Below are 24310 nucleotides of genomic sequence, written 5' to 3'. Positions count from 1 at the left end.
GCGTCCTCTTTTTCAAGGGACCAAAAGTAATTGGACAATGGACTCTAAGGGCTGCAATTAACTCTGAAGGCGTCTCCCTCGTTAACCTGTAATCAATGAAGTAGTTAAAAGGTCAGGGGTGGATTCCAGGTGTGTGGTTTTGCATTTGGAAGCTGTTGCTGTGAGCAGACAACATGCGGTCAAAGGAACTCTCAATTGAGGTGAAGCAGAACATCCTGAGGCTGAAAAAAAAGAAAAAATCCATCAGAGAGATAGCAGACATGCTTGGAGTAGCAAAATCAACAGTTGGGTACATTCTGAGAAAAAAGGAATTGACTGGTGAGCTTGGGAACTCAAAAAGGCCTGGGCGTCCACGGATGACAACAGTGGTGGATGATCGCCGCATACTTAATTTGGTGAAGAAGAACCCGTTCACAACATCAACTGAAGTCCAGAACACTCTCAGTGAAGTAGGTGTATCTGTCTCTAAGTCAACAGTAAAGAGAAGACTCCATGACAGTAAATACAAAGGGTTCACAGCTAGATGCAAACCATTCATCAATACCAAAAATAGACAGGCCAGAGTTACATTTGCAGAAAAACACCTCAAGAAGCCAGCTCAGTTCTGGAAAAGTATTCTATGGACAGATGAGACAAAGATCAACCTGTACCAGAATGATGGGAAGAAAAAAGTTTGGAGAAGAAAGGGAACGGCACATGATCCAAGGCACACCACATCCTCTGTAAAACATGGTGGAGGCAACGTGATGGCATGGGCATGCATGGCTTTCAATGGCACTGGGTCACTTGTGTTTATTGATGACATAAGAGCAGACAAGAGTAGCCGGATGAATTCTGAAGTGTACCGGGATATACTTTCAGCCCAGATTCAGCCAAATGCTGCAAAGTTGATTGGACGGCGCTTCATAGTACAGATGGACAATGACCCCAAGCATACATCCAAAGCTACCCAGGAGTTCATGAGTGCCAAAAAGTGGAACATTCTGCAATGGCCAAGTCAATCTCCAGATCTAAACCCAATTGAGCATGCATTTCACTTGCTCAAATCCAGACTTAAGACGGAAAGACCCACAAACAAGCAAGACCTGAAGGCTGCGGCTGTAAAGGCCTGGCAAAGCATTAAGAAGGAGGAAACCCAGCGTTTGGTGATGTCCATGGGTTCCAGACTTAAGGCAGTGATTGCCTCCAAAGGATTTGCAACAAAATATTGAAAATAAAAATATTTTGTTTGGGTTATGTTTATTTGCCCAATTACTTTTGACCTCCTAAAATGTGGAGTGTTTGTAAAGAAATGTGTACAATTCCTACATTTTCTATCAGATATTTTTGTTCAACCCTTCAAATTAAACGTTACAATCTGCACTTGAATTCTGTTGTAGAGGTTTCATTTCAAATCCAATGTGGTGGCATGCAGAGCCCAACTCGCGAAAATTGTGTCATTGTCCAAATATTTCTGGCCCTAACTGTACATCTCTGGAGACGCTGGGCTGGGGCATATACATCTCTGGAGATGCTGGGCTGGGGCATATACATCTCTGGAGATGCTGGGCTGGGGCATATACATCTCTGGAGACGCTGGGCTGGGGCATATACATCTCTGGAGATGCTGGGCTGGGGTATATACATCTCTGGAGACACGGCTGGAAAATATACATCTCTGGAGACGCTGGGCTGGAGTATATACATCTCTAGAGACGCTGGGCTGGGGTATATACATTTCTGGAGACGCTGGGCTGGGGCATATACATCTCTGGAGACACTGGGCTGGGGCATATACATCTCTGGAGACGCTGGGCTGGGGCATATACATCTCTGGACACGCTGGGCTGGAGCATATACATCTCTGGAGACGCTGGGCTGGGGTATATACATCTCTGGAGACGCTGGGCTGGAAAATATACATCTCTGGAGACGCTGGGCTGGAGTATATACATCTCTGGAGACACTGGGCTGGGGTATATACATCTCTGGAGATGCTGGGCTGGGGCATATACATCTCTGGAGACACTGGGCTGGGGTATATACATCTCTGGAGACACTGGGCTGGGGCATATACATCTCTGGAGACACTGGGCTGGGGCATATACATCTCTGGAGACACTGGGCTGGGGCATATACATCTCTGGAGATGCTGGGCTGGAGTATATACATCTCTGGAGGCACGGCTGGAAAATATACATCTCTGGAGACGCTGGGCTAGGGCATAAACATATCTGGAGACGCTGGGCTGGGGCATATACATCTCTGGAGACGCTGGGCTGGAAAATATACATCTCTGGAGACGCTGGGCTGGAGTATATACATCTCTGGAGACGCTGGGCTGGAGTATATACATCTCTGGAGACACTGGGCTGGGGTATATACATCTCTGGAGATGCTGGGCTGGGGCATATACATCTCTGGAGACGCTGGGCTGGGGCATATACATCTCTGGAGACACGGCTGGAAAATTTACATCTCTAGAGACGCTGGGCTGGGGCATAAACATATCTGGAGACGCTGGGCTGGGGCATATACATCTGGAGATGCTGGGCCGGGGCATATACATCTGGAGATTCTGGGCAGGGGCATATACTGTACATCTGGAGATTCTGGGCAGGGGCATATACATCTGGAGATGCTGGGCTGGGGCATATACTGTACATCTGGAGATTCTGGGCAGGGGCATATACATCTGGAGATGCTGGGCCGGGGCATATACATCTGGAGACACTGGGCAGGGGCATATACTGTACATCTGGAGATTCTGGGCAGGGGCATATACATTTGGAGATGCTGGGCTGGGGCATATACATTTGGAGATGCTGGGCTGGGGCATATACATTTGGAGACACTGGGCTGGGGCATATACATCTGGAGATGCTGGGCCGGGGCATATACTGTACATCTGGAGATTCTGGGCTGGGCATATACATTGGTGGAGGTCTGACCTATGAGATCAGCAGAACCTGGAGTTTGTCTCCCTATTAGGATGCAGCATTCAGCGCACAGAGAGGATGAATACAGCATAGAGGATGAGTACAGCGCACACAGAGGATGAGTGCAGCACAGAGGATGAGTGCGGCACAGAGGATGAGTGCAGTACACAGAGGATGAGTACAGCGCACACAGAGGATGAGTACAGCAGAGGATGAATGCAGCAGAGGATTAGTGCAGCACAGAGGATTAGTGCAGCACGCAGAGGATTAGTGCAGCAGAGGATGAATGCAGCGCACAGAGGATGAGTGCAGCACAAAGGATGAGTACAGCACACACAGAGGATGAGTGCAGCAGAGGATGAATGCAGCACAGAGGATGAATGCAGCGTACAGAGGATGAGTGCAGCACGCAGAGGATGAGTGCAGCAGAGGATGAATGCAGCACAGAGGATTAGTGCAGCACGCAGGGGATTAGTGCAGTACACAGAGGATGAGTGCAGCAGAGGATGAATGCAGCGCACAGAGGATGAGTGCAGCACGCAGAGGATGAGTGCAGCACGCAGAGGATGAGTGCAGCACACAGAGGATGCGTGCAGCAGAGGATGAGTGCAGCACAGAGGATGAATGCAGCGCAGAGGATGAGTGCAGCACAGAGGATGAGTACAGCGCACACAGAGGATGCGTGCAGCAGAGGATGAGTGCAGCACACAGAGGATGCGTGCAGCAGAGGATGAGTGCAGCACAGAGGATGAATGCAGTACACAGAGGATGAGTGCAGCACACAGAGGATGAATGCAGCGCACAGAGGATGAATGCAGTGCACAGAGGATGAATGCAACACACAGAGGATGAATGCAGCACAGAGGATGAATGCAGCACAGAGGATGAATGCAGTACACAGAGAATGAGTGCAGTACACAGAGGATGAATGCAGCGCACAGAGGATGAATGCAGCACAGAGGATGAATGCAGCACAGAGGATGAGTGCAGCACACAGAGGATGCGTGCAGCAGAGGATGAGTGCAGCACAGAGGATGAGTGCAGTACACAGAGGATGAGTACAGCGCACACAGAGGATGAGTACAGCAGAGGATGAATGCAGCAGAGGATTAGTGCAGCACAGAGGATTAGTGCAGCACGCAGAGGATTAGTGCAGCAGAGGATGAATGCAGCGCACAGAGGATGAGTGCAGCACAAAGGATGAGTACAGCACACACAGAGGATGAGTGCAGCAGAGGATGAATGCAGCACAGAGGATGAATGCAGCGTACAGAGGATGAGTGCAGCACGCAGAGGATGAGTGCAGCAGAGGATGAATGCAGCACAGAGGATTAGTGCAGCACGCAGGGGATTAGTGTAGTACACAGAGGATGAGTGCAGCAGAGGATGAATGCAGCGCACAGAGGATGAGTGCAGCACGCAGAGGATGAGTGCAGCACACAGAGGATGCGTGCAGCAGAGGATGAGTGCAGCACAGAGGATGAATGCAGCGCAGAGGATGAGTGCAGCACAGAGGATGAGTACAGCGCACACAGAGGATGCGTGCAGCAAAGGATGAGTGCAGCACACAGAGGATGCGTGCAGCAGAGGATGAGTGCAGCACACAGAGGATGCGTGCAGCAGAGGATGAGTGCAGCACAGAGGATGAATGCAGTACACAGAGGATGAGTGCATTACACAGAGGATGAATGCAGCGCACAGAGGATGAATGCAGTTCACAGAGGATGAATGCAGCACAGAGAATGAGTGCAGTACACAGAGGATGAGTGCAACGCACAGAGGATGAATGCAGCGCACAGAGGATGAATGCAGCACAGAGGATGAATGCAGCACAGAGGATGAGTGCAGCACACAGAGGATGCGTGCAGCAGAGGATGAGTGGAGCACAGAGGATGAATGCAGTACACAGAGGATGAGTGCAGCACACAGAGGATGAATGCAGCGCACAGAGGATGAATGCAGCGCACAGAGGATGAATGCAGCGCACAGAGGATGAATGCAGCGCACAGAGGATGAATGCAGTACACAGAGGATGAGTGCAGCACACAGAGGATGAGTGCAGCGCACAGAGGATGAATGCAGCACAGAGGATGAATGCAGCACAGAGGATGAGTGCAGCACACAGAGGATGAGTGCAGCGCACAGAGGATGAATGCAGCGCACAGAGGATGAATGCAGCACAGAGGATGAGTGCAGTACACAGAGGATGAGTGCAGTACACAGAGGATGAGTGCAGCACACAGAGGATGAGTGCAGCGCACAGAGGATGAATGCAGCACAGAGGATGAGTGCAGCACACAGAGGATGAGTGCAGTACACAGAGGATGAGTGCAGCACACAGAGGATGAGTGCAGCGCACAGAGGATGAATGCAGCACAGAGGATGAGTGCAGCACACAGAGGATGAGTGCAGCGCACAGAGGATGAGTGCAGCGCACAGAGGATGAATGCAGCGCACAGAGGATGAATGCAGCACAGAGGATGAGTGCAGCACACAGAGGATGAGTGCAGCACACAGAGGATGAGTGCAGTACACAGAGGATGAATGCAGCGCACAGAGGATGAGTGCAGTACACAGAGGATGAGTGCAGCGCACAGAGGATGAGTGCAGCGCCAGTTGTGCATCATTATAATGGTGATAAAATTGCCCATTTCCGACAATCTGTGCAGACCCCAGCAATCAGACTCCTACTATAAATTATTGGGTGATAACTGATTTTCACAACCCCTTTATGTTAACTCTCATTCTCATGCTGCTAATTTTACATGCATATAATCTGCACCCAAAACGCAGTGTGTGAACCAGCAAGGATCCGGCAGGAACCGGACCGGACTGGCGCCTTCTCATCTCTGCTCCTCTATAATGTGCTGTCTGTGTAGGGTCACTGTGGTCGGGGCTGGGTGAGGAGGAAGATTACGACATGCCGTTAGGCAGGACGCAGCAGTGACGGCCGGGTCCAGCGCTGGTTCTGCGGCGCATCCCGCACACAGGTGACGGAAATTAAATTTCCCGCCTTCACTCCAGCCAATCAGCTACTTGTTTTCCTCTAAACCACGCCTCTCCCCTGTTTTCTGATTGGAGGATCGTTTGTATTAAATATCTGGGAGCAGCCGGACTGGTCAGAGAGTGACCGATCATCCAGACTGGTGCAAGATGGACCTGAAGGAGGAGGCCAAGGTGAGAGCGGTATAGCGTGACCGGTGACCCCATTATAGCGCAGCGGCTGTCCTCACCTACTGCCGTGCCAGGAAGAACTGTCATGGGGGCACTGTTGTAGATGCGTGTTGTGCTTATACAGCGGAGTTTCCTGTACACGTTTCTAGCTGTAACTGTAGAATGTGAGGCTTAATGTAACACAGCAGGTCTGTGCCCTGTGCTATCTATGGGCTCTGCTGTGACTATGTATCCTACATAGGAAGGAGGCCTCCAATCAGATCATTTGGCTAAATAACTTTTATTGGAACACAATTTGATTAAAAAAAAATGGATATAAACATCCCAGACAGGAAATGGGATCAAACAAACACTGGGCAGATGGTGAGGTTATATCCAATATAAATAACTCAAATGGACAAATGCATGAGGTGAACAATAATATCTTAATGTGCAAAGTGTGAACCATTAAAGTACAGAGGATACAAACAAACTGGACAATGCTGGGCTCTGGCGTCTACTAATGAGATTTACAATGCATGTCTAATAATTAGTAAATCTCATTAGGAGACAGATCCCAGCACTGTCCAGTTTGTTTCCTTTGTACTTTAATTGTTTACACTTTGCACCTTAAGATTATTATTCTCCACCTCATGCACTTTGAATTAGTTTATATTGGATATAACCTCACCATCTGTCCAGTGTTTGCTTGATTCCATTTCCTGTATGATCTGTTTACATGTCCACATTTTTCTTCTAATTTTTTCCAATAAATTGCTCATCATATGATCTATGCTTGGAGGACTCCTCCTTTTCTGCATAGGTTTTGTTGCATTGTGGTCCTCTGTGTTTATGTAGATTCCTCTCTGTTCTGTATTGTACATGTGACATAAGGGGCTTGGTGCTGTGGCTGGTAATGCATCTCTTTAATTCTCCAAGACTTATCCCTATTTTTGGGAGTTCCTTCCTACATAGTTCTATAGTGGTGGTCACCTGACAGCTATACTTGGCTCCTTCTGGCTGTCCCTAGGTCGGCAGGGGTCTTATTTATGAATGTACGGATCCCCGTTTATCACCAATAATGTAAACTTAAAGATGAGTAACCCTTCATAATTTTTTGCCAATTCTCAAGTGGTCTCTAAGGGTGGGGGCTGCAAACTCAATAGGATGACTGTGCAATGAAAATGTAAGTTCTCCAGAGACTTAAAGGGGTCAGAAATAAACTGACAAACCAATACTCACAAGCACCAACGGGATCCGGCACAGGCCACACCACGGCTTGCACTGAGGCAGGAGGGGATATAACCACTGCACTAGCAGTAAAGGGACCACCCTGGCCATTGATGTGTAGTTTGTCACATGACTGCTGCAGCCAATCACTGGCCATAATGATCCTGGTGAAGGTGGTGTCTCCTTCTTCCTCTGGCATCCTGTGCTGGATTCCGATAGTTGCCTGTAGCTGAGTATTGATTAGACCTCATTCACAAGTCTACTTTTCACAGAACACACCCTTTATTTTTATTTTTTTTTTCACCTGGAAAATGGATGACCACCCAAAAAAAAAAAAACAGGTAAATACAAAACCCGAGTAATTGAGCTGAAACAATTTCTAAATATTTTACCTCAACTTGTCAGCAAAGGAAGGTCTAAAACTTGTGAACAAGAACGTAGTTATTTTGATCAATTTGTAAAAGCCCACTGCCACTTTGCTGGTGCAATAATGATGCCCAACAACCCCCATGGTAACCTAGTAAGGCCGAAAAAATACATTTGTCCATCCAGTTCAGCCTATATTCCATCATAATAAATCCCCAGATCTACGTCCTTCTACAGAACCTAATAATTGTATGATACAATATTGTTCTGCTCCAGGAGTGGTGCCTGCACTCTGCTTTATGTAGTTTAATATCCCACATAGTGCTTGGCCAATGTTGATCCTCTTGCATGTACCCTGAGATGTCTGGTCCAACACTGAATTTTTTTTTTTTTATATATAAAGGTTTGTCTTTTGTCCATTAAATGCAAGGAACATGAGGTTATATTAGGTGTAATATGTAGTGCAGGCCTCTGCAACGTGTCTGATGTAAGAAATGCTCTTGTCTTGATGCATCCTTCTGTATTTGACTTTTTTTTTTTTTTTTCTTGACAGATGTTTCTGGAGTTCTCGGACAGGCTGGATATCTTCTCCTCCATGAGCCCACCTTTGGGTGACGCTCTGTTTCCTTCCTCCTGCACTGCGCCCAAAGGCATGGGACTTTCCTCCTTGCGCTACAAGACTGAGCTTTGCAATCGATATGCTGAAAACGGTTTTTGTGCTTATAAAAATCGCTGCCAATTTGCCCATGGCCTGAGCGATCTCCGACCACCGTTCCAGCACCCAAAATATAAGACTGAGCTCTGTCGCTCTTTCCACATCCTTGGGACCTGCAGCTATGGTCCGCGTTGCCTGTTCGTTCACAGCCATAGCGAGCGGAGGGAAGTACCGGACACGATTCGTCTCCGGCAGCGTCGCCCCACGCCATTCTACAGTAAGAAGCAGTGCCGCCTCTGGCGCTCGCCTGCAGGTTGCCCTTATGGCTCAAATTGCCTCTTCCAGCACCCAAATTCTGTTCGCGACGTATGCCGTCACTTTGCAGCCCTCGGGGTCTGTCCCTACGGTGTCCACTGCCTGTTTAAGCACACCCCACCTCCAGACCGCTGGGGAGCGGGAAGTAATGCTGGAAGTGGCTCCCTTTCACCGTCAGAATCGGACGCCGATACCGGGAACGACGTCTTCAGTGAGTCGGCCAACAATGCCTTTAACTTTTCCAACTTGCTCTTACCACTTGCACTGAAGCTCCAGATCCTGGGGGAAGAAAACCTCACGGTAAATGGTCCGAACCTCTCCGAGGAGGAGAACTCGCAGGATTGCCATGTGTTTGGCTAGTTAAGACTAATGTTCTGGGGTCCTTGCACTGATCATAAATTCTTCACATTGTACCCAAGATGGATCGGATCAGCTTTTATCCCTACCCCCACCCCTCAACATATGGCGCTTATGTACATAAATGTTTAAGTTATTTCCTTTTAACCCTAAATGTAGATGTAAATTTTAATATTCCTAATGGACCCTATTTGGGTGACTTATGATTTTATATGACAAGATGTGTTTATATCACTAATTAAAACTTGACTTTATTTCTTTTAATAACGTGTAAGTATCTTCTTCCTTGGTGTCAGTTTACCTGGTTCATCCAACAGAGCCGCTAAATGACAAAATTACGTTGGCGTTTTAACTTCCTATTTACACACAGACCATGGTAAACGTGTCCCGAACAATCTAATCGCTGCATAGGTTCACACCGGACAATGCACCGCACAAAAGATTAATTTATCACCTGAATATTTTGCTCATCCAGCTGTTTTTCATAAAAAAAAAAAAATGGAAACATGAGCTTTCTAAAGAGCCGTAGATCATGATTAGCTGCATTTACAACAGAAGTTGATTAAGAAATGTAAAAAATTATATAAACTTTTTTTTTTCTGCTCCAAGTCACTTGCCATACAGACCTTCTGCTGCAGGTGGATGAGATTTGTTCGAACATCTTACATGTGACTGATATAAAATGCTCTGGTTTTTGTTTCTATTGTGGGAATTATTACAATTATAAGGGGATTTTTTATTTATTTTTTTTAAGTAACATATGAGAAGGGTGGAAAATTCTGGGAAGGGACTAAGGAAGAGAATGGGAAAAGAGAACTGAAAAGAAAATGATATATGGTAAACTGAGAATATTCAAACGCTAAAAAAAAAAAAAAAATGTTGCATGGTTAACAAAAGGTTAAACAGTAACATCTAGTCCATAGAACCATCCCTAGATAATGCAAGCAGTGCTACCTTACCTTCAAGGTCAGGAAGCGCCTACATGATTCACCTCAGCTACTATAAAGAAAGCTAATAAATGTGCCACCTGTAATGTTACGTTTCTGGGGTACTACAACAAAAGCTAGTTATACCAAGGGATTTAAAGTCTCATTTTCCTTTGACCCATAAGAAATCAAAGTATGGGAAGAAATCCTAAAGGTTGACATATCGGTAGCCAGAGTTGCTAGGAAAACCTCCCAATTCCTTTCGAAGACTTGTAGTCTTAAGGATCCACTGGATAAGAGATCAGAAGACCTCATTTAAAAAAACATGGGAATCCTCCTCGGCCATCATTAAGACAAATAGAGCTGCCACTTTGGTGGCCAGGTCAAAGAGTCTCTGGGTATAGAAGTTGGAAAATCACAAAGGGCAAAACCCCTAGCGAAGAAATTGAGATCACTGTCCTTGCTGAAGATGGCAACTGATTTCATGGCAGACGGTTCAGGTTTGCGGCAAGGAACAGTGCAATATCCAGTGCTGCAAGACTGGCTCCATGGCTGAAAACACGGTCAGGAGATACCCCCTAAAAAAATAAAATAAAAACAAACAATGCTCCATTCCCCTTTTCAGGCTTTCAGGTGTTTGGGCTGACGTGGATGAGCTGCCAGAGAAGGTTTCAGATACTAAAAAAAAGGGCTTCCTAAAGGACTGAAGAAGATGCCTTCCTTTTGGAAAAATCACTCTCATCCCAGGCAAGACTAAATAGGCAAAGGGAAATCAGGCAGATGGAGCTATCCCAAAAGTGGTAAAGGAAGAGGCTCCTTTCACAACCTGGGATCTGGCACTGGGAGACAATGATGTCAGGGGAGGCTTCAATACTCCTTAGAGGGTTGGCAAAGAATATCCGAGAATCAATGGATGCTGCAGTCTCTAAGAGACACAGAATAGAATTCACTCATACGCTTCCCAAAATATTCTGCCTAACACCTGCCCAGTCTCCAAGGGTCCATCAAAAACTCCTAAAAGACGTAAAAACACCTCATAGACTTAGAAGTGTTGGTTTACGTGCCACAATCCCAACAATATCAGGGTCATTATTCAAGTCTGTTCTCCATGAAAAAGCCAGGAGGAGAATACTGAACGATCAAGTTAAAACCACTAAATCTGTAGGTTCTCTACAAACAATTCAAGATGGAATCGTTGTAATCAATCATACCCCTAAAGTTACGTTAAAATCTAGCACCCCATTGTTGTGAAATTCTCAAGTTTGATGTTTCACACGACCCTTCTCCCATTGGAAAAAATAAAGTTGGATTCAAAATAGCCACCATGGTCACCACCCATCTTGAAAAGTATCCCCCTCCCATATACTAATGTGCCACAAACACAAAGAGGAAGTTGATCTCACCAACCATTCCCCTTTTTTTTTTTTTATAGCTGTATCCATATACATGGCCCACCATGTAGTCTGTGATGAGTTTGGGGTCATTAACGAAAAGATCTTTATCAGCGCGTTTCTATCTAAGGTGTGTGCGCATTAAAGGGGTTTTTCCACTTTTAGAAAAGTGGTCCCCAATCAATTCGAGTAATTTAAAATAAGAACATGAGCTAGTATTAATCCTCCCCAGGTCCCGCTCTCTGCTGCTGCTCTGGACTCTGCGCTGACTGTAGCACATCACCGCTGCAGGCAATCAACTTTGTACTGTCTACATTAGCAGGGCTGACGGATTCAGTGACTGTCTGCAGCAGTGACGTACGCTCTCGACATGATTTTATGGTTGTAGTCACTATGTAGCGGCTGGGCGCTGGATTCGGGGAGTGTGGGTACAATCATTGTCTTTGTTGTTTTAGATTACTAGAATCGGTTGTCCAAAAAAAAAGTAGAAAACCCCTTTGTCTATGGGTGCAAAAAAATCTACTATATAATTGTCTAAAGGTCACTTCCGTCTGTCTCTGTCCTTCTGTCACGGTTATTCATTCGCTGATTGGTCTCGGCAGCTGCCTGTCATGGCTGCCGCAACCAATCAGCGACGGGCACAGTCTGGAAGAAAATGGCCGCTCCTTACTCCCCACAGTCAGTGCCTGTCGCCCGCATACTCCCCTCCAGTCACCGCTAACACATACTGCACAGCCACGTAATATACAGCATAGAGCCACGCACTATATTGCCCAGTCACGTAGTATATTGCCCAGTCACGTAGTATATTGCACAGCGACATACCATCCGAAGAGCCCGTTGTAGTTCTGGCGCTTGTGTGCGGTGTCCGGTCCCAGGGTTGGTATGAGCACAGGACCTTCCATGACGTCGCGGTCACATGACCGTGACGTCATGGAAGGTCCTTCTCCCATAGCATCTTTGGAAGCGGAACCTGCCGCTTGCAGTGCCGAGAAGAGGACGCGACAGCGGAAGGTGAGAATAAGGTTTTTTTTTTATTATTATTTTTAACACTAGATGGTGGCCCGATTCTAACGCATCGGGTATTCTAGAATATGCATGTCCTTGTAGTATATTGCCAGCCACGTAGTATATTGCCCAGCCACGTAGTATACTGCACAGCCACGTAGTATATTGCCCAGCCACGTACTATATTGCCCAGTCACATAGTATATTGCCCAGCCACGTACTATATTGCCCAGTCACGTAGTATATTGCCCAGCCACGTAGTATATTGCACAGCCACGTAATATACAGCCACGTAATATACAGCTCATGTGACCATGACGTCATGGAAGGTCCTGCGCTCATACCAATCCTGGGACCAGACACCGCACACAAGCGCCAGAACTACAACGGGCTCTTCGGATGGTATGTTTCTTCTTTCTTTTTTAACCTGTTACATATGTGACTGGGCAATATATTACCTGACTGGGCAATATACTACGTGTCTGTGCTGTATACTACGTGACTGGGCAATATACTACGTGGCTCTGTGCTGCATACTATGTCGCTGTGCAATATACTACGTCGCTGGGCAATATACTACGTGGCTCTGTGCTGTATACTACGTGACTGGGCAATATACTACGTGGCTGGGCAATATACTACGTGGCTGGGCAATATACTACGTGACTGGCCAATATACTACGTGGCTGGCCAATATACTACGTGACTGGTCAATATACTACGTGACTGGCCAATATACTACGTGGCTGGGCAATATACTACGTGGCTGGGCAATATACTACGTGGCTGGGCAATATACTACGTGACTGGCCAATATACTACGTGGCTGTGCAATATACTACGTGGCTGTGCAATATACTACGTGGCTGGGCAATATACTACGTGACTGGCCAATATACTACGTGGCTGTGCAATATACTACGTGGCTGTGCAATATACTACGTGACTGTGCAATATACTACATGGCTGGGCAATATACTACGTTACTGGGCAATATACTACTTGGCTGGGCAATATACTACGTGGCTGGGCAATATACTACGTGACTGGCCAATATACTACGTGGCTGGGCAATATACTACGTGGCTGTGCAATATACTACGTCGCTGGGCAATATACTACGTGGCTGGGCAATATACTACGTGACTGGCCAATATACTACGTGGCTGGGCAATATACTACGTGGCTGTGCAATATACTACGTGACTGGGCAATATACTACGTGGCTGGGCAATATACTACGTGGCTGGACAATATACTACGTCGCTGGGCAATATACTACGTGGCTGGGCAATATACTACGTGGCTGGGCAATATACTACGTGGCTGGGCAATATACTACGTGGCTGGGCAATATATTACGTGGCTGGGCAATATATTACGTGACTGGCCAATATACTACGTGGCTGGACAATATACTACGCGGCTGGGCAATATACTACGCGGCTGGGCAATATACTACGCGGCTGGGCAATATACTACGTGGCTGGGCAATATACTACGCGGCTGGGCAATATACTACGCGGCTGGGCAATATACTACGCCGCTGGGCAATATACTACGTGACTGGGCAATATACTACGTGGCTGGGCAATGTACTACGTGACTGGGCAATGTACTACGTGACTGGGCAATGTACTACGTGGCTGGGCAATATACTACGTGGCTGGGCAATGTACTACGTGGCTGGGCAATATACTACGTGGCTGGGCAATATACTACGTGACTGGGCAATATACTACGTGACTGGGCAATATACTACGTGACTGGGCAATATACTACGTGACTGGGCAATGTACTACGTGGCTGGGCAATATACTACGTGGCTGGGCAATGTACTACGTGGCTGGGCAATATACTACGTGGCTGGGCAATATACTACGTGGCTGGGCAATATACTACGTGGCTGGGCAATATAGTACGTGGCTGGGCAATATACTATGTGACTGGGCAATATACTACGTGGCTGGGCAATATACTACGTGGCTGGGCAATATACTACGTGGCTGGGCAATATACTACGTGGCTGGGCAATATACTACGTGGCTGGGCAATATAGTACGTGGCTGGGCAATATACTACGTGGCTGGGCAATATACTACGTGGACATGCATATTCTAGAATACCCGATGCGTTAGAATCGGGCCACCATCTAATAAATAAATAAAACCTCAGGGAGTGTTTCTGTTTTGCGGGGTACATAAGAGTCCCCTTTAAGGACCGGCCAGCCATGTTGGTAGTCACTGGGCGCCTCACAAAGCGATCATCACGTGACCAAGCTGCAGGCGACGCGTTCTGCTCATGTGATTGACGTCCACGTCCACCAATGAGCGCAGTCTCCGCCCACCAGGCCGTGCACAGACGATTGTGGTGAGGAATGCGGCCTCTGTAGTGCGCACCCGGCGGCGCCGATTCTGGTGAGTTTGTGGGTGGTTTTTTTTTTTTACCGGCAGCTGAGGTGAGTGGCCGCATTACAGGGAACGAGAAGCCGCAGCACTCCCGAGCGACACGGAGCGGTGCTGCGCACCCAGGGAGTGTTGCATGCTGGGAGTGAGGACATTGGTGACGTCATAAGGAGGCAAACCACACTAGAATCCCAGTAGTGAGCTGGTCCCGGCTGGTGCCCGCTGTGGGGTGTGAGCCCCGGTGTCCCACCGACCTGCAGATCACACGGACCATCACTATCAAGCCTTGCACTGAGCTGTAGCCCCAGAAATCTGCTGCAACAAATGGACCGGGCATGTGCTCCTTGGCGTCTAGGGAAGGGTTAATCTAAGATGGCCCCAGGTTTTCGGGGCACAGATTAAAGATGTTTATAGGGATTGTCCACTTTTGGGGTCAATGTTTATATTTTTATTAAAATGCAAATATTTGAGGCTAAAAATATATATTTTTTGTAAATAGGTTGCAGTAAAAATTGTGTTTTTTGGGGGGGTTTTGAAGGCTCCCCCTCCCCCGGCAGCTTTGCCTGGTCATTGATCGGGTGAGAGGCTCCCATAAAACATCTAAAGACTGAATGAGCTCGCTGACAGATCCTCGGTGGCAGATCCTCGGTGGCAGATCCTCAGTGACAGATCCTCAGTGACAGATGCTCAGTGGCAGATCCTCGGTGGCAGATCCTCGGTGGCAGATCCTCAGTGACAGATCCTCAGTGACAGATCCTCAGTGACAGATGCTCAGTGGCAGATCCTCGGTGGCAGATCCTCAGTGACAGATCCTCAGTGACAGATCCTCAGTGACAGATCCTCAGTGACAGATGCTCAGTGGCAGATCCTCAGTGACAGATCCTCAGTGGCAGATCCTCAGTGACCGATGCTCAGTGACAGATCCTCGGTGGCAGATCCTCAGTGACAGATGCTCAGTGACAGATGCTCAGTGACAGATCCTCAGTGACAGATGCTCAGTGGCAGATCCTCAGTGACAGATCCTCGGTGACAAATCCTCAGTGACAGATGCTCAGTGGCAGATCCTCAGTGACAGATCCTCGGTGACAAATCCTCAGTGACAGATGCTCAGTGGCAGATCCTCAGTGACAGATCCTCGGTGACAAATCCTCGGTGGCAGATCCTCGGTGGCAGATCCTCAGTGACAGATCCTCGGTGACAGATCCTCGGTGACAGATCCTCGGTGGCAGATCCTCGGTGGCAGATCCTCGGTGACAGATCCTCAGTGGCAGATCCTCAGTGAGCTCACTCTGCAGCCAGCGATATACATAGTACAACACCGTGTCTATAGAAGGCAAACGGCGCCACATTGCTAACTAAACCCAATAGCAAAAAATATTTTCACCCCCAAACACATGCATTTAATAAAAAAATGTTCTCGTGAGCAGTAATTCTGCATTTTTAGCATGTGAGACTTTACAGGCTTCTCCTATTATGCTTTTTATGTGTGTTTATTTGTGATTTGTATGTGATGCCGCTCTTTTTTTGTGCAGAAAATAATAATAATAATTCTGCACTTAAAAAATTGTAATTGAATTTTTTTCACAGGCTCTTCTTTCAGGCTTCTGTTAGTTTAAAAAGAAAAACAAAACACCAAAATTACTCAGTTTTCAGCATCTTTAATCACACTGAGGACATGGGTTTTCAGGGAGTCCCATTTCCCGCACTTAAAAAAAAAAAAAAAAACGCAGTGGAAAACAAAATGCAATGTTTATGGTTTTCATTCATATTGCCATCCGCGTGTTATTATTATTATTTTATATATATATATATATACATACACACCATACTTTTCTTATACATCAACATTGTAAAATTGACTTGTTCAAAAACAGTTTTCAATGCTAATATTAGAATTGGGTCCATTAAAAAAAAATGGACCCCATAGACATGAATGGACAAGTCTCACCAGACATACCGAAGACAATAGAATAGGCAGCGATTTTTTTTTCTCATTATTATTATTATTATTATTATTTATCTTTTATTAATTGTTTATTAATTTATTATTTCTTGGTCAGTGTGCTGTCCAGTCGCGTTACTTCAGGCGTCCGCAACATTTTTTGGTCCAAGGACCGCATTGTCACGCTGAACCAATCCAGGGGGCTGTGTGCATATTGCCTTAGCATATGTGCACGTATTGAGTATTTGCAGCAGATTTTTCAACCAGAATGTTGGCAGGAAAACCGCTGCTTAAAATGTTTTGTTTGGTAATTTTTTTTTTCCATTCATTTGAATAAGTGAAAAACTTTGAAAGAATTGACATGCTTTGAAGGGTAAAATCTGCAAGAAAAAAAACCAAGCATTGTGCACAGGAGATATTCAAAATCTCATTCACTTTGCTCTAACTGTTTATCTGCTGCAAAAACACACACAAAAAACCACGTGTGACTTAAGGTACCGTCACATTTAGCGACGCTGCAGCGATCTAGACAACGATGCCGATCGCTGCAGCGTCGCTGGAGAGCTGTCACACAGACAGCTCTCCAGCGACCAACTATGCGAAGTCCCCGGGTAACCAGGGTAAACATCGGGTTACTAAGCGCAGGGCCGTGCTTAGTAACCCGATATTTACCCTGGTTACCAGTGTAAATGCAAAAAAAAAAAACAAACACTACATACTTACATTCCAGTGTCTGTCGCGTCCCCCGGCGTTCTGCTTCCCTGCACTGTAAGCACTGGCCGCCGTAAAGCAGAGCGGTGATGTCACCGCTGTGCTCTGCTTTACGGCCAGCCGGCGCTCACAGTCAGTGCAGGGAAGCAGAACGCCGGGGGACGCGACAGACACCGGAATGTAAGTATGTAGTGTTTTTTTTTTTTACATTTACACTGGTAACCAGGGTAAATATCGGGTTACTAAGCGCGGCCCTGCGCTTAGTAACCCGATGTTTACCCTGGTTACAAGTGAAGACATCGCTGGATCGGCGTCACACACGCCGATTCAGCGATGTCAGCGGGTGATCCAGTGACGAAATAAAGTTCTGGCCTTCTAGCTCCGACCAGCGATGTCACAGCAGGATCCTGATCGCTGCTGCGTGTCAAACACAACGATATCGCTATCCAGGACGCTGCAACGTCACGGATCGCTAGCGATATCATTGTTAAGTTGTTCAGTGTGAAGGTACCTTAAGAAAACTGCTGTGAGGGCAGTGATTGGCTGCAGCAGTCACTGAGACAGCAACACTGCAGCCCTGTAAAACTGATAATGTCCAGGAACAGCAGAGAGATGGAATGCTTTTTTATTTGTTATTTTACATTATTACCTTTAGTCTGAAATCAGACAACCTTTTCAAAGGGTTAAAAGGTAAAATAAACCCACCATCATGTTTTGCAGCACGCAGTGTCGGGATGTCTCACACCGAGGATCGACGCTATGTGGAGCTGTGTCAGGATTCAGTCCGTCTGAGTGCAGAAAGTGTGGGGTTAGAGATCACTGATGAGGTCGCCGCTCTGCTGGCTGAGGACGTGTGTTACAGGCTCCGAGAAATTACACAGGTATTTATCATGTCTGCTTTAGGCCATGTTCACACAGTGCGTTTTTTACCGCGGAACCGCGGCGGTTTTGCCGCTGCGGTTCCGCAGCTGTTTTCCATGCAGGGTACAGTACACTGTACCCTATGGAAAACAGGACACACTGTGCACATGGTCCGGAAATTGTAAAAAAAAAGACGCGCTGAATAGCTCCCGGAAAAAAGAAGGAGCATGTCAATTCTTTTTCCGGAGCCGCAGCGGTTCTGCACCCATAGACCTCCATTGTGAGGTCCAAACCGCAGTAAAACCCGCAGATCAAAAATATATCTGCGGGTTTTACTGCGGTTTGATGTGCAGAACCGCTGCAGCAGGAAGTGCGGGGAGCGGGCGGAAGTGCGTGGGCGGAGTGTGGCTGCCCCCCCCGTGTTCCGATCCCGCCCCCCCGTGCTCCGATGCCTCCCCCCAGTGCTCCGATGCCCCCCCCCAGTGCTCTGATGCCCCCCCCGTGCCCTAATCTCCCCCCCTTATACTCACCCGGCGTCCCGGTGTCCGTCCGGCCGTCTTCTCCCTGGGCGCCGCCATCTTGCAAAATGGCGGGCGCATGCGCAGTGCGCCCGCCGAATCTGCCGGCCGGCAGATTCGTTCCAAAGTGCATTTTGATCACTGAGATATAACCTATCTCAGTGATCAAAATAAAAAAATAGTAAATGACACCCCCCCCCCACTTTGTCACCCCCATAGGTAGGGACAATAAAAAAAATAAAGAATTTTTTTTTTTTTTTTTTTTCACTAAGGTTAGAATAGGGGTAGGGGTAGGGTTAGGGTTAGGGGTAGGGTTAGGGGTAGGGTTAGGGGTAGGGTTAGGGGTAGGGGTAGGGGTAGGGTTAGGGTATTTTCAGCCATTTTAACCCTAAAAAAATTCCTAGAAAACACACAGACTCTGGCTAGAAAACTGCATCAAAAAAACGCATCAAAAAACGCATCAAAAAACGCATCAAAAACGGACCAAAAAAGGACCAAAAAAAGGACCTGCGTTTTCTGCCAAGAGCTGCAGTTTTTTAAAAAACAGTCAGGAAAAAAAAAGGATGGAAATCCTGAACGTGTGAACATACCCTTATTCTCCCAGAATTGTTTTTAAATACTGTTTTGTATTTGAGGATCTGTCTGCTTCCCAGGAATTCTCGTTCTAGTAAATACTCGTATTTCCCGTGAAATAACAATAATGGAGCACTTAGGATTGTGCTGCCCTGCTGTTTATTACTGCTGTAAAAATGTGTGGACAGCTGGGTCTGACCATTCCCTCTGTCATTGTCGGTACTTGCCGCACTGGAATCTGAAACCTGAACCCCATAGAAATCAATGGGGACCTGAACTTTGGTGCTGGAAAATGGTTCTTTCTTTCTTATCTATCTATCTTTCTTTTCTTTCTCTCTTTTTATTTTCTTTTTCATTTTTCTTTTCTTTCTCTTTTTTTCTTTCTTTGTCTCATTCTCTCGCTCTCTCGTTCTCGCTCTCTCGGTCTCGCTCTCTCGATCTCGCTCTCTCTCTCGGTCTCGCTCTCTCTCTCGGTCTCGCTCTCTCTCTCGGTCTCGCTCTCTCTCTCGGTCTCGCTCTCTCTCTCGGTCTCGCTCTCTCTCTCGGTCTCGCTCTCTCTCTCGGTCTCGCTCTCTCTCTCGGTCTCGCTCTCTCGTTCTCGCTCTCTCGTTCTCTCTTATTTTCTCGTTCTCTTTTTCTCTCTCTTATTCGCTCTCACCCCCTGAACTCCACCACCCCCCCACACTGTAAACCGTGTTCGGAGTTCAGCACCTGACACTACTAATATGGCACAGCTAATAGTGACTGCAGAATCCGAGGAGTTTAGAATTGGGATGGGGCTTCCTTTGTTACCCCATTAAAACCACCATGATGCGATTGCTGGTCGCTGGTGGATTGGGATGGCTGCTGTGAGCCTAAGGGTAGGTGCACACATTCAGGATTTGCAGCAGAAAATCCTGCTGTGTTGGCAGTAAAAATGCTGTGTAAAATAGGCAAATTTTTGTTGTGGTTTTTTCTACATGCATTTTGTTGCAGATTTTTCTCTGTTCATTAGTATTGGTGAAATCTGCAGCAAAATGGCTGAAAAAATTGACATGCTGCAGATTGCCATCTGCACGTGACAAATAAGCAACGTGTGCATGAGAGTTCGGGATTCTCATTCACTTTTCTGGCATCAAGAGACTGTTCAGGTTTGTGACAAAAAAAACACAACAAAAACGCACTGTGTGCCCACACCTTACGTGGGGTCTCTGTGCCTGCCTTCTGTATATTGCCCATTTAGTCACAAAGATGATAGCACACGTCCAAGTTATACAGGCGTCTGTACGAGCCCTCATCCTTATACTCTGCGTTCTAATGTATATTTCTATATGTATTTGTTTCCTCAGTTCAGCGCTCAATGTCTCAGACACTCTCGGAGGCGAAGACTTACAGTAGAGGACTTCAACCGAGCATTGCGCTGGAACAATGTGGAGGTAGTGTGATAATGCAGCATATTGGTAATCAAATAGATCATTGTTACAGACTTAAAGGGGTTATTCCAATTTCAGCCATTTGTGCTGTGCCCAAGTCTACAAGACGGGTTCATGACTCAGTTGTTTGTGTATCGGCTGTGAGAGGCTGAGATGGAAATAACCCTGTAACCCCCTTCTTGACGTGTAAACTAAATGAGCACATATTATGGGTGTATGGAGCCTTGGGAGCCATAGGCGGGTGTATGGAGCCTTGGGAGCCATAGGCGGGTGTATGGAGCCTTGGGAGCCACAGGCGGGTGTATGGAGCCTTGGGAACCACAGGCGGGTGTATGGAGCCTTGGGAACCACAGGCGGGTGTATGGAGCCTTGGGAACCACAGGCGGGTGTATGGAGCCTTGGGAACCACAGGCGGGTGTATGGAGCCTTGGGAGCCATAGGCGGGTGTATATGGAGCCTTGGGAGCCATAGGCGGGTGTATATGGAGCCTTGGGAGCCATAGGCGGGTGTATATGGAGCCTTGGGAGCCATAGGCGGGTGTATATGGAGCCTTGGGAGCCATAGGCGGGTGTATATGGAGCCTTGGGAGCCATAGGCGGGTGTATATGGAGCCTTGGGAGCCATAGGCGGGTGTATATGGAGCCTTGGGAGCCATAGGCGGGTGTATATGGAGCCTTGGGAGCCATAGGCGGGTGTATATGGAGCCTTGGGAGCCATAGGCGGGTGTATATGGAGCCTTGGGAGCCATAGGCGGGTGTATATGGAACGTTGGGAGCCATAGGCGGGTGTATGGAGCCTTGGGAACCACAGGCGGGTGTATGGAGCCTTGGGAGCCATAGGCGGGTATATGGAGCCTTGGGAGCCACAGGCGGGTGTATGGAGCCTTGGGAGCCACAGGCGGGTGTATGGAGCCTTGGGAGCCACAGGCGGGTGTATGGAGCCTTGGGAGCCACAGGCGGCATGCTGTGATCTGGAAAGATGCGCCGCATGTCCGTTTCTGTAGGAAAGCCGCGGGTGCCGATGCACACATAGTGGAGATGGGATTTCTTGAAATCCCATCCACTATGCTGTAACATCTGGCTGCAATGGATGTATGCAGAGTCCAACCCTCAGCGTTTACTGACCGTGGGAACATACCCTTAGGTGCCACAGATGGATGTATGGAGCCTTTGGAGCCATAGTTGTGTGTTCAGAGCCATAGGCAAGTGTATGGAGCCTTGGAAGCCACAGGTGGGAGTATTGAGTTGTAGTAGCTGAGCCTTTTACATACATAGAGGGTGACAGCTGTGTTATACAGCCAGCATCTGCCTCTACTAGCAGCGATTGGAGCTAGCTCTGATCACTGCTGTTATAGAGAACCTGTCAGCAGGATTGTGCACAGTAACCTACAGGCAGTGTCAGGTTGGCGCTATTAGGCCGGGGTCACACTAGCGTATTGCATCTGATGCGAGAGCATCGGATGCGATATGCTAATGACCCTTGGCTCCTGCTCTGCTGTCAGCAGGAGCTGAGTGTCATGCGTCTGTGCTCCGAGCCTCTCGCAAAGAGCGGATCGGAGCACAGCTGCGGAGGAGGCAGAGAAATGAATTTCTCCATCTCCTCCATTGCCGGGGTCAGCATATATCGCACCACACTCGGATGATATGAGTGATGTGCGTTGGCTCACTCGCATCCATAGGCTTATATGGGTGCGAGTGAGCCGAGACTATGCCTGTGCTCCGGGGAACCTGTGGGGGTCTTCATCTGGTGCTCTGATTATATATTCATAATGCAGCCTGCTGACAGATCACCGATTCCTCACTGACCCGCCCCCTAGTTTACATAAGGAATATACTAATGTGTCTATAGAGATCCGATAGCTGCTTTGGCGCAATTTTTTTTCTTCTCAAGCAGCTATCTGATCTCTACAGACCGATGGCTGCTACTGCGCAGGCGCAATTTTCAAATTTATTATTTTCTCTAGTAACCCCCCACGACAGCACACCTGGAGTTTATCCATGGAGGATGTTACCCCTTTCCTAATAGGGACAGGAAATGACAAGAGGTTAAATAACCCCTCCCTCATCCTCCCCTCAGTGTTCTTTCCTGTCCCTACTAGGGATGAAGAGGTCATCCCAGGTGCACTGTGCCGGCAGCGGTCACCGGGGGGAATACAGATAATCTGGCCGGGCAGCTGGGATCAGACTTACGTCCATTCCCTGTCGCTGCTCCCGTCTCCTCCGACTCGGGACTCCTTCGCCACCATTCCGCGCCTGCGGGTAAGGTCTGGGGCGTTCTTCGGCTGGAGGCCTCTCGGAGCTCTCCAGCCCTTCTCCTCCTCCGCACCGCGCGCGCGTGTGTGGGTACTTCCGGTCTGAAGCCGGCGGCCGGATGTGACGTCAGACGCCGGCCGGCTTCTCTGAATCAGGAAGTTCCTCGTGCGTTCCAGCCAGGAACGCTAGGAGATAGCATGGAAGACGTCGGCGTTCTCCCCCCACGTACTTCCGGACACCGGAGGAGGAGGTCCTCATCCAGGAGGACAGGTGCTGCGTCCGGTCGCCTATATATTCAGGCCCTGGACAGGAAGACATCGCAGGTAGGATCACTGTGTGGTGAAGACTATGGAGATGTCTGCTTCCTCGCGCTCTGCACCTGCAGAACACAGCACCATCCCGGCCCCAGGGGACAAGGAATCCACATCAGGAAGCAAAACAAAAACTACCCGCAAATGCGCAGTTTGTATGAAGAAGCTGTCCTCTTCATACAAGAAATCATTGTGCAAAGAATGCACAGACAAAATTATCAGCGAGGAACGGCCATCCCTGATAGAGGAGATTAAAACCTTAATCCAGCAGGAGATTAAAACATCTCTGGCCACTCTTTCCCAGCCTACACCATCTCCTAGTGCCCCTCCTGAGGCTAAGAAAAGGAAACTTAATCCACAGGAGGAAGAGCAGGAGGACTCTCAGGGAGAGACGTCGGACGAACCCCCAGAGGAGGGTGAATTATCCCTGGACTCTGAAACTGTCCAGCAAGAGAGATACTACTTCTCTTCATCTTATATAGAAGAACTCCTTACGGCTGTAAGGAAAACTATGGAGGTTGAGGAAGAGAAGACGGCACAGTCAGTGCAAGAAGAGATGTTTGGAGGACTTCGTTCTAGGAAGCGTCAGGTGTTTCCTATTCACCAAAACATCCGAGATTTAGTTCTGGACGAGTGGGAATCCCCAGAAAAGAAGCTGACTACTCCAGCGGAAATTAAAGACAGATTTCCTGTGGATGCCGAGACAGCGTCATGCTGGTCAGAAGTCCCAAAAGTGGACGTCCAGATTGCCAGAGTAGCCAAAAAGACCACGCTACCATTCGAGGATGCCTCCCAACTGAGAGACCCTCTGGAACGTAAGATGGACGGACTACTAAGGAAGTCGTGGGAAACGTCAGCATCTTTACTGAACATCAATTCAGTATCCACTTGCGTGGCTAGATCGATGCATCGCTGGCTGGGGCAGCTAGAGGAGCCCTTGTCCTCAGGTACTCCGAGAGAAGATATTCTGGCCTCCTTGCCTATCTTCCAGAAAGCAACAGGCTTT

At 47.8% G+C, this 24310-nt stretch overlaps 2 protein-coding genes across 2 annotated transcripts in view; both read left to right on the top strand.

The window, feature by feature from the left end:
* Nucleotides 1-6017: 6017 nt before the first annotated feature.
* LOC138649823 (mRNA decay activator protein ZFP36L2-B-like) lies at nt 6018-9245 on the top strand. Its single transcript, XM_069740531.1, has 2 exons — nt 6018-6095; nt 8221-9245. Exons 1-2 carry the CDS (start codon nt 6072-6074, stop codon nt 8995-8997), a joined length of 801 nt encoding a protein of 266 aa, XP_069596632.1. The 5' UTR covers nt 6018-6071; the 3' UTR covers nt 8998-9245.
* Nucleotides 9246-14637: 5392 nt separating this feature from the next.
* The window catches only part of TAF6L (TATA-box binding protein associated factor 6 like), a 29419-nt gene continuing 19746 nt past the window's right edge, over nt 14638-24310 (top strand). The window contains exons 1-3 of the mRNA XM_069739908.1: nt 14638-14736; nt 18098-18258; nt 20658-20744. Of these exons, the coding sequence (XP_069596009.1) occupies nt 18112-18258; nt 20658-20744 (234 nt within the window). The 5' untranslated portion in view covers nt 14638-14736; nt 18098-18111. The remainder of the gene's footprint in view (nt 14737-18097; nt 18259-20657; nt 20745-24310) is intronic.

Source organism: Ranitomeya imitator, chromosome 9 (genome assembly GCF_032444005.1).
Source record: "Ranitomeya imitator isolate aRanImi1 chromosome 9, aRanImi1.pri, whole genome shotgun sequence".
In the NCBI taxonomy this organism is placed as follows: domain Eukaryota; kingdom Metazoa; phylum Chordata; class Amphibia; order Anura; family Dendrobatidae; genus Ranitomeya; species Ranitomeya imitator.
The sequence above is the reverse complement of the archived record's forward strand: the minus strand, read 5'-3'. Positions and strand labels throughout refer to the sequence as shown.

Coding starts and splice junctions, on each gene's coding strand:
- LOC138649823 (XM_069740531.1), top strand. CDS start 6,072: ATGGACCTGAAGGAGGAGGCCAAG. Junction 6,096..8,220: donor ACCTGAAGGAGGAGGCCAAG/GTGAGAGCGGTA, acceptor TTTTCTTGACAG/ATGTTTCTGGAGTTCTCGGA.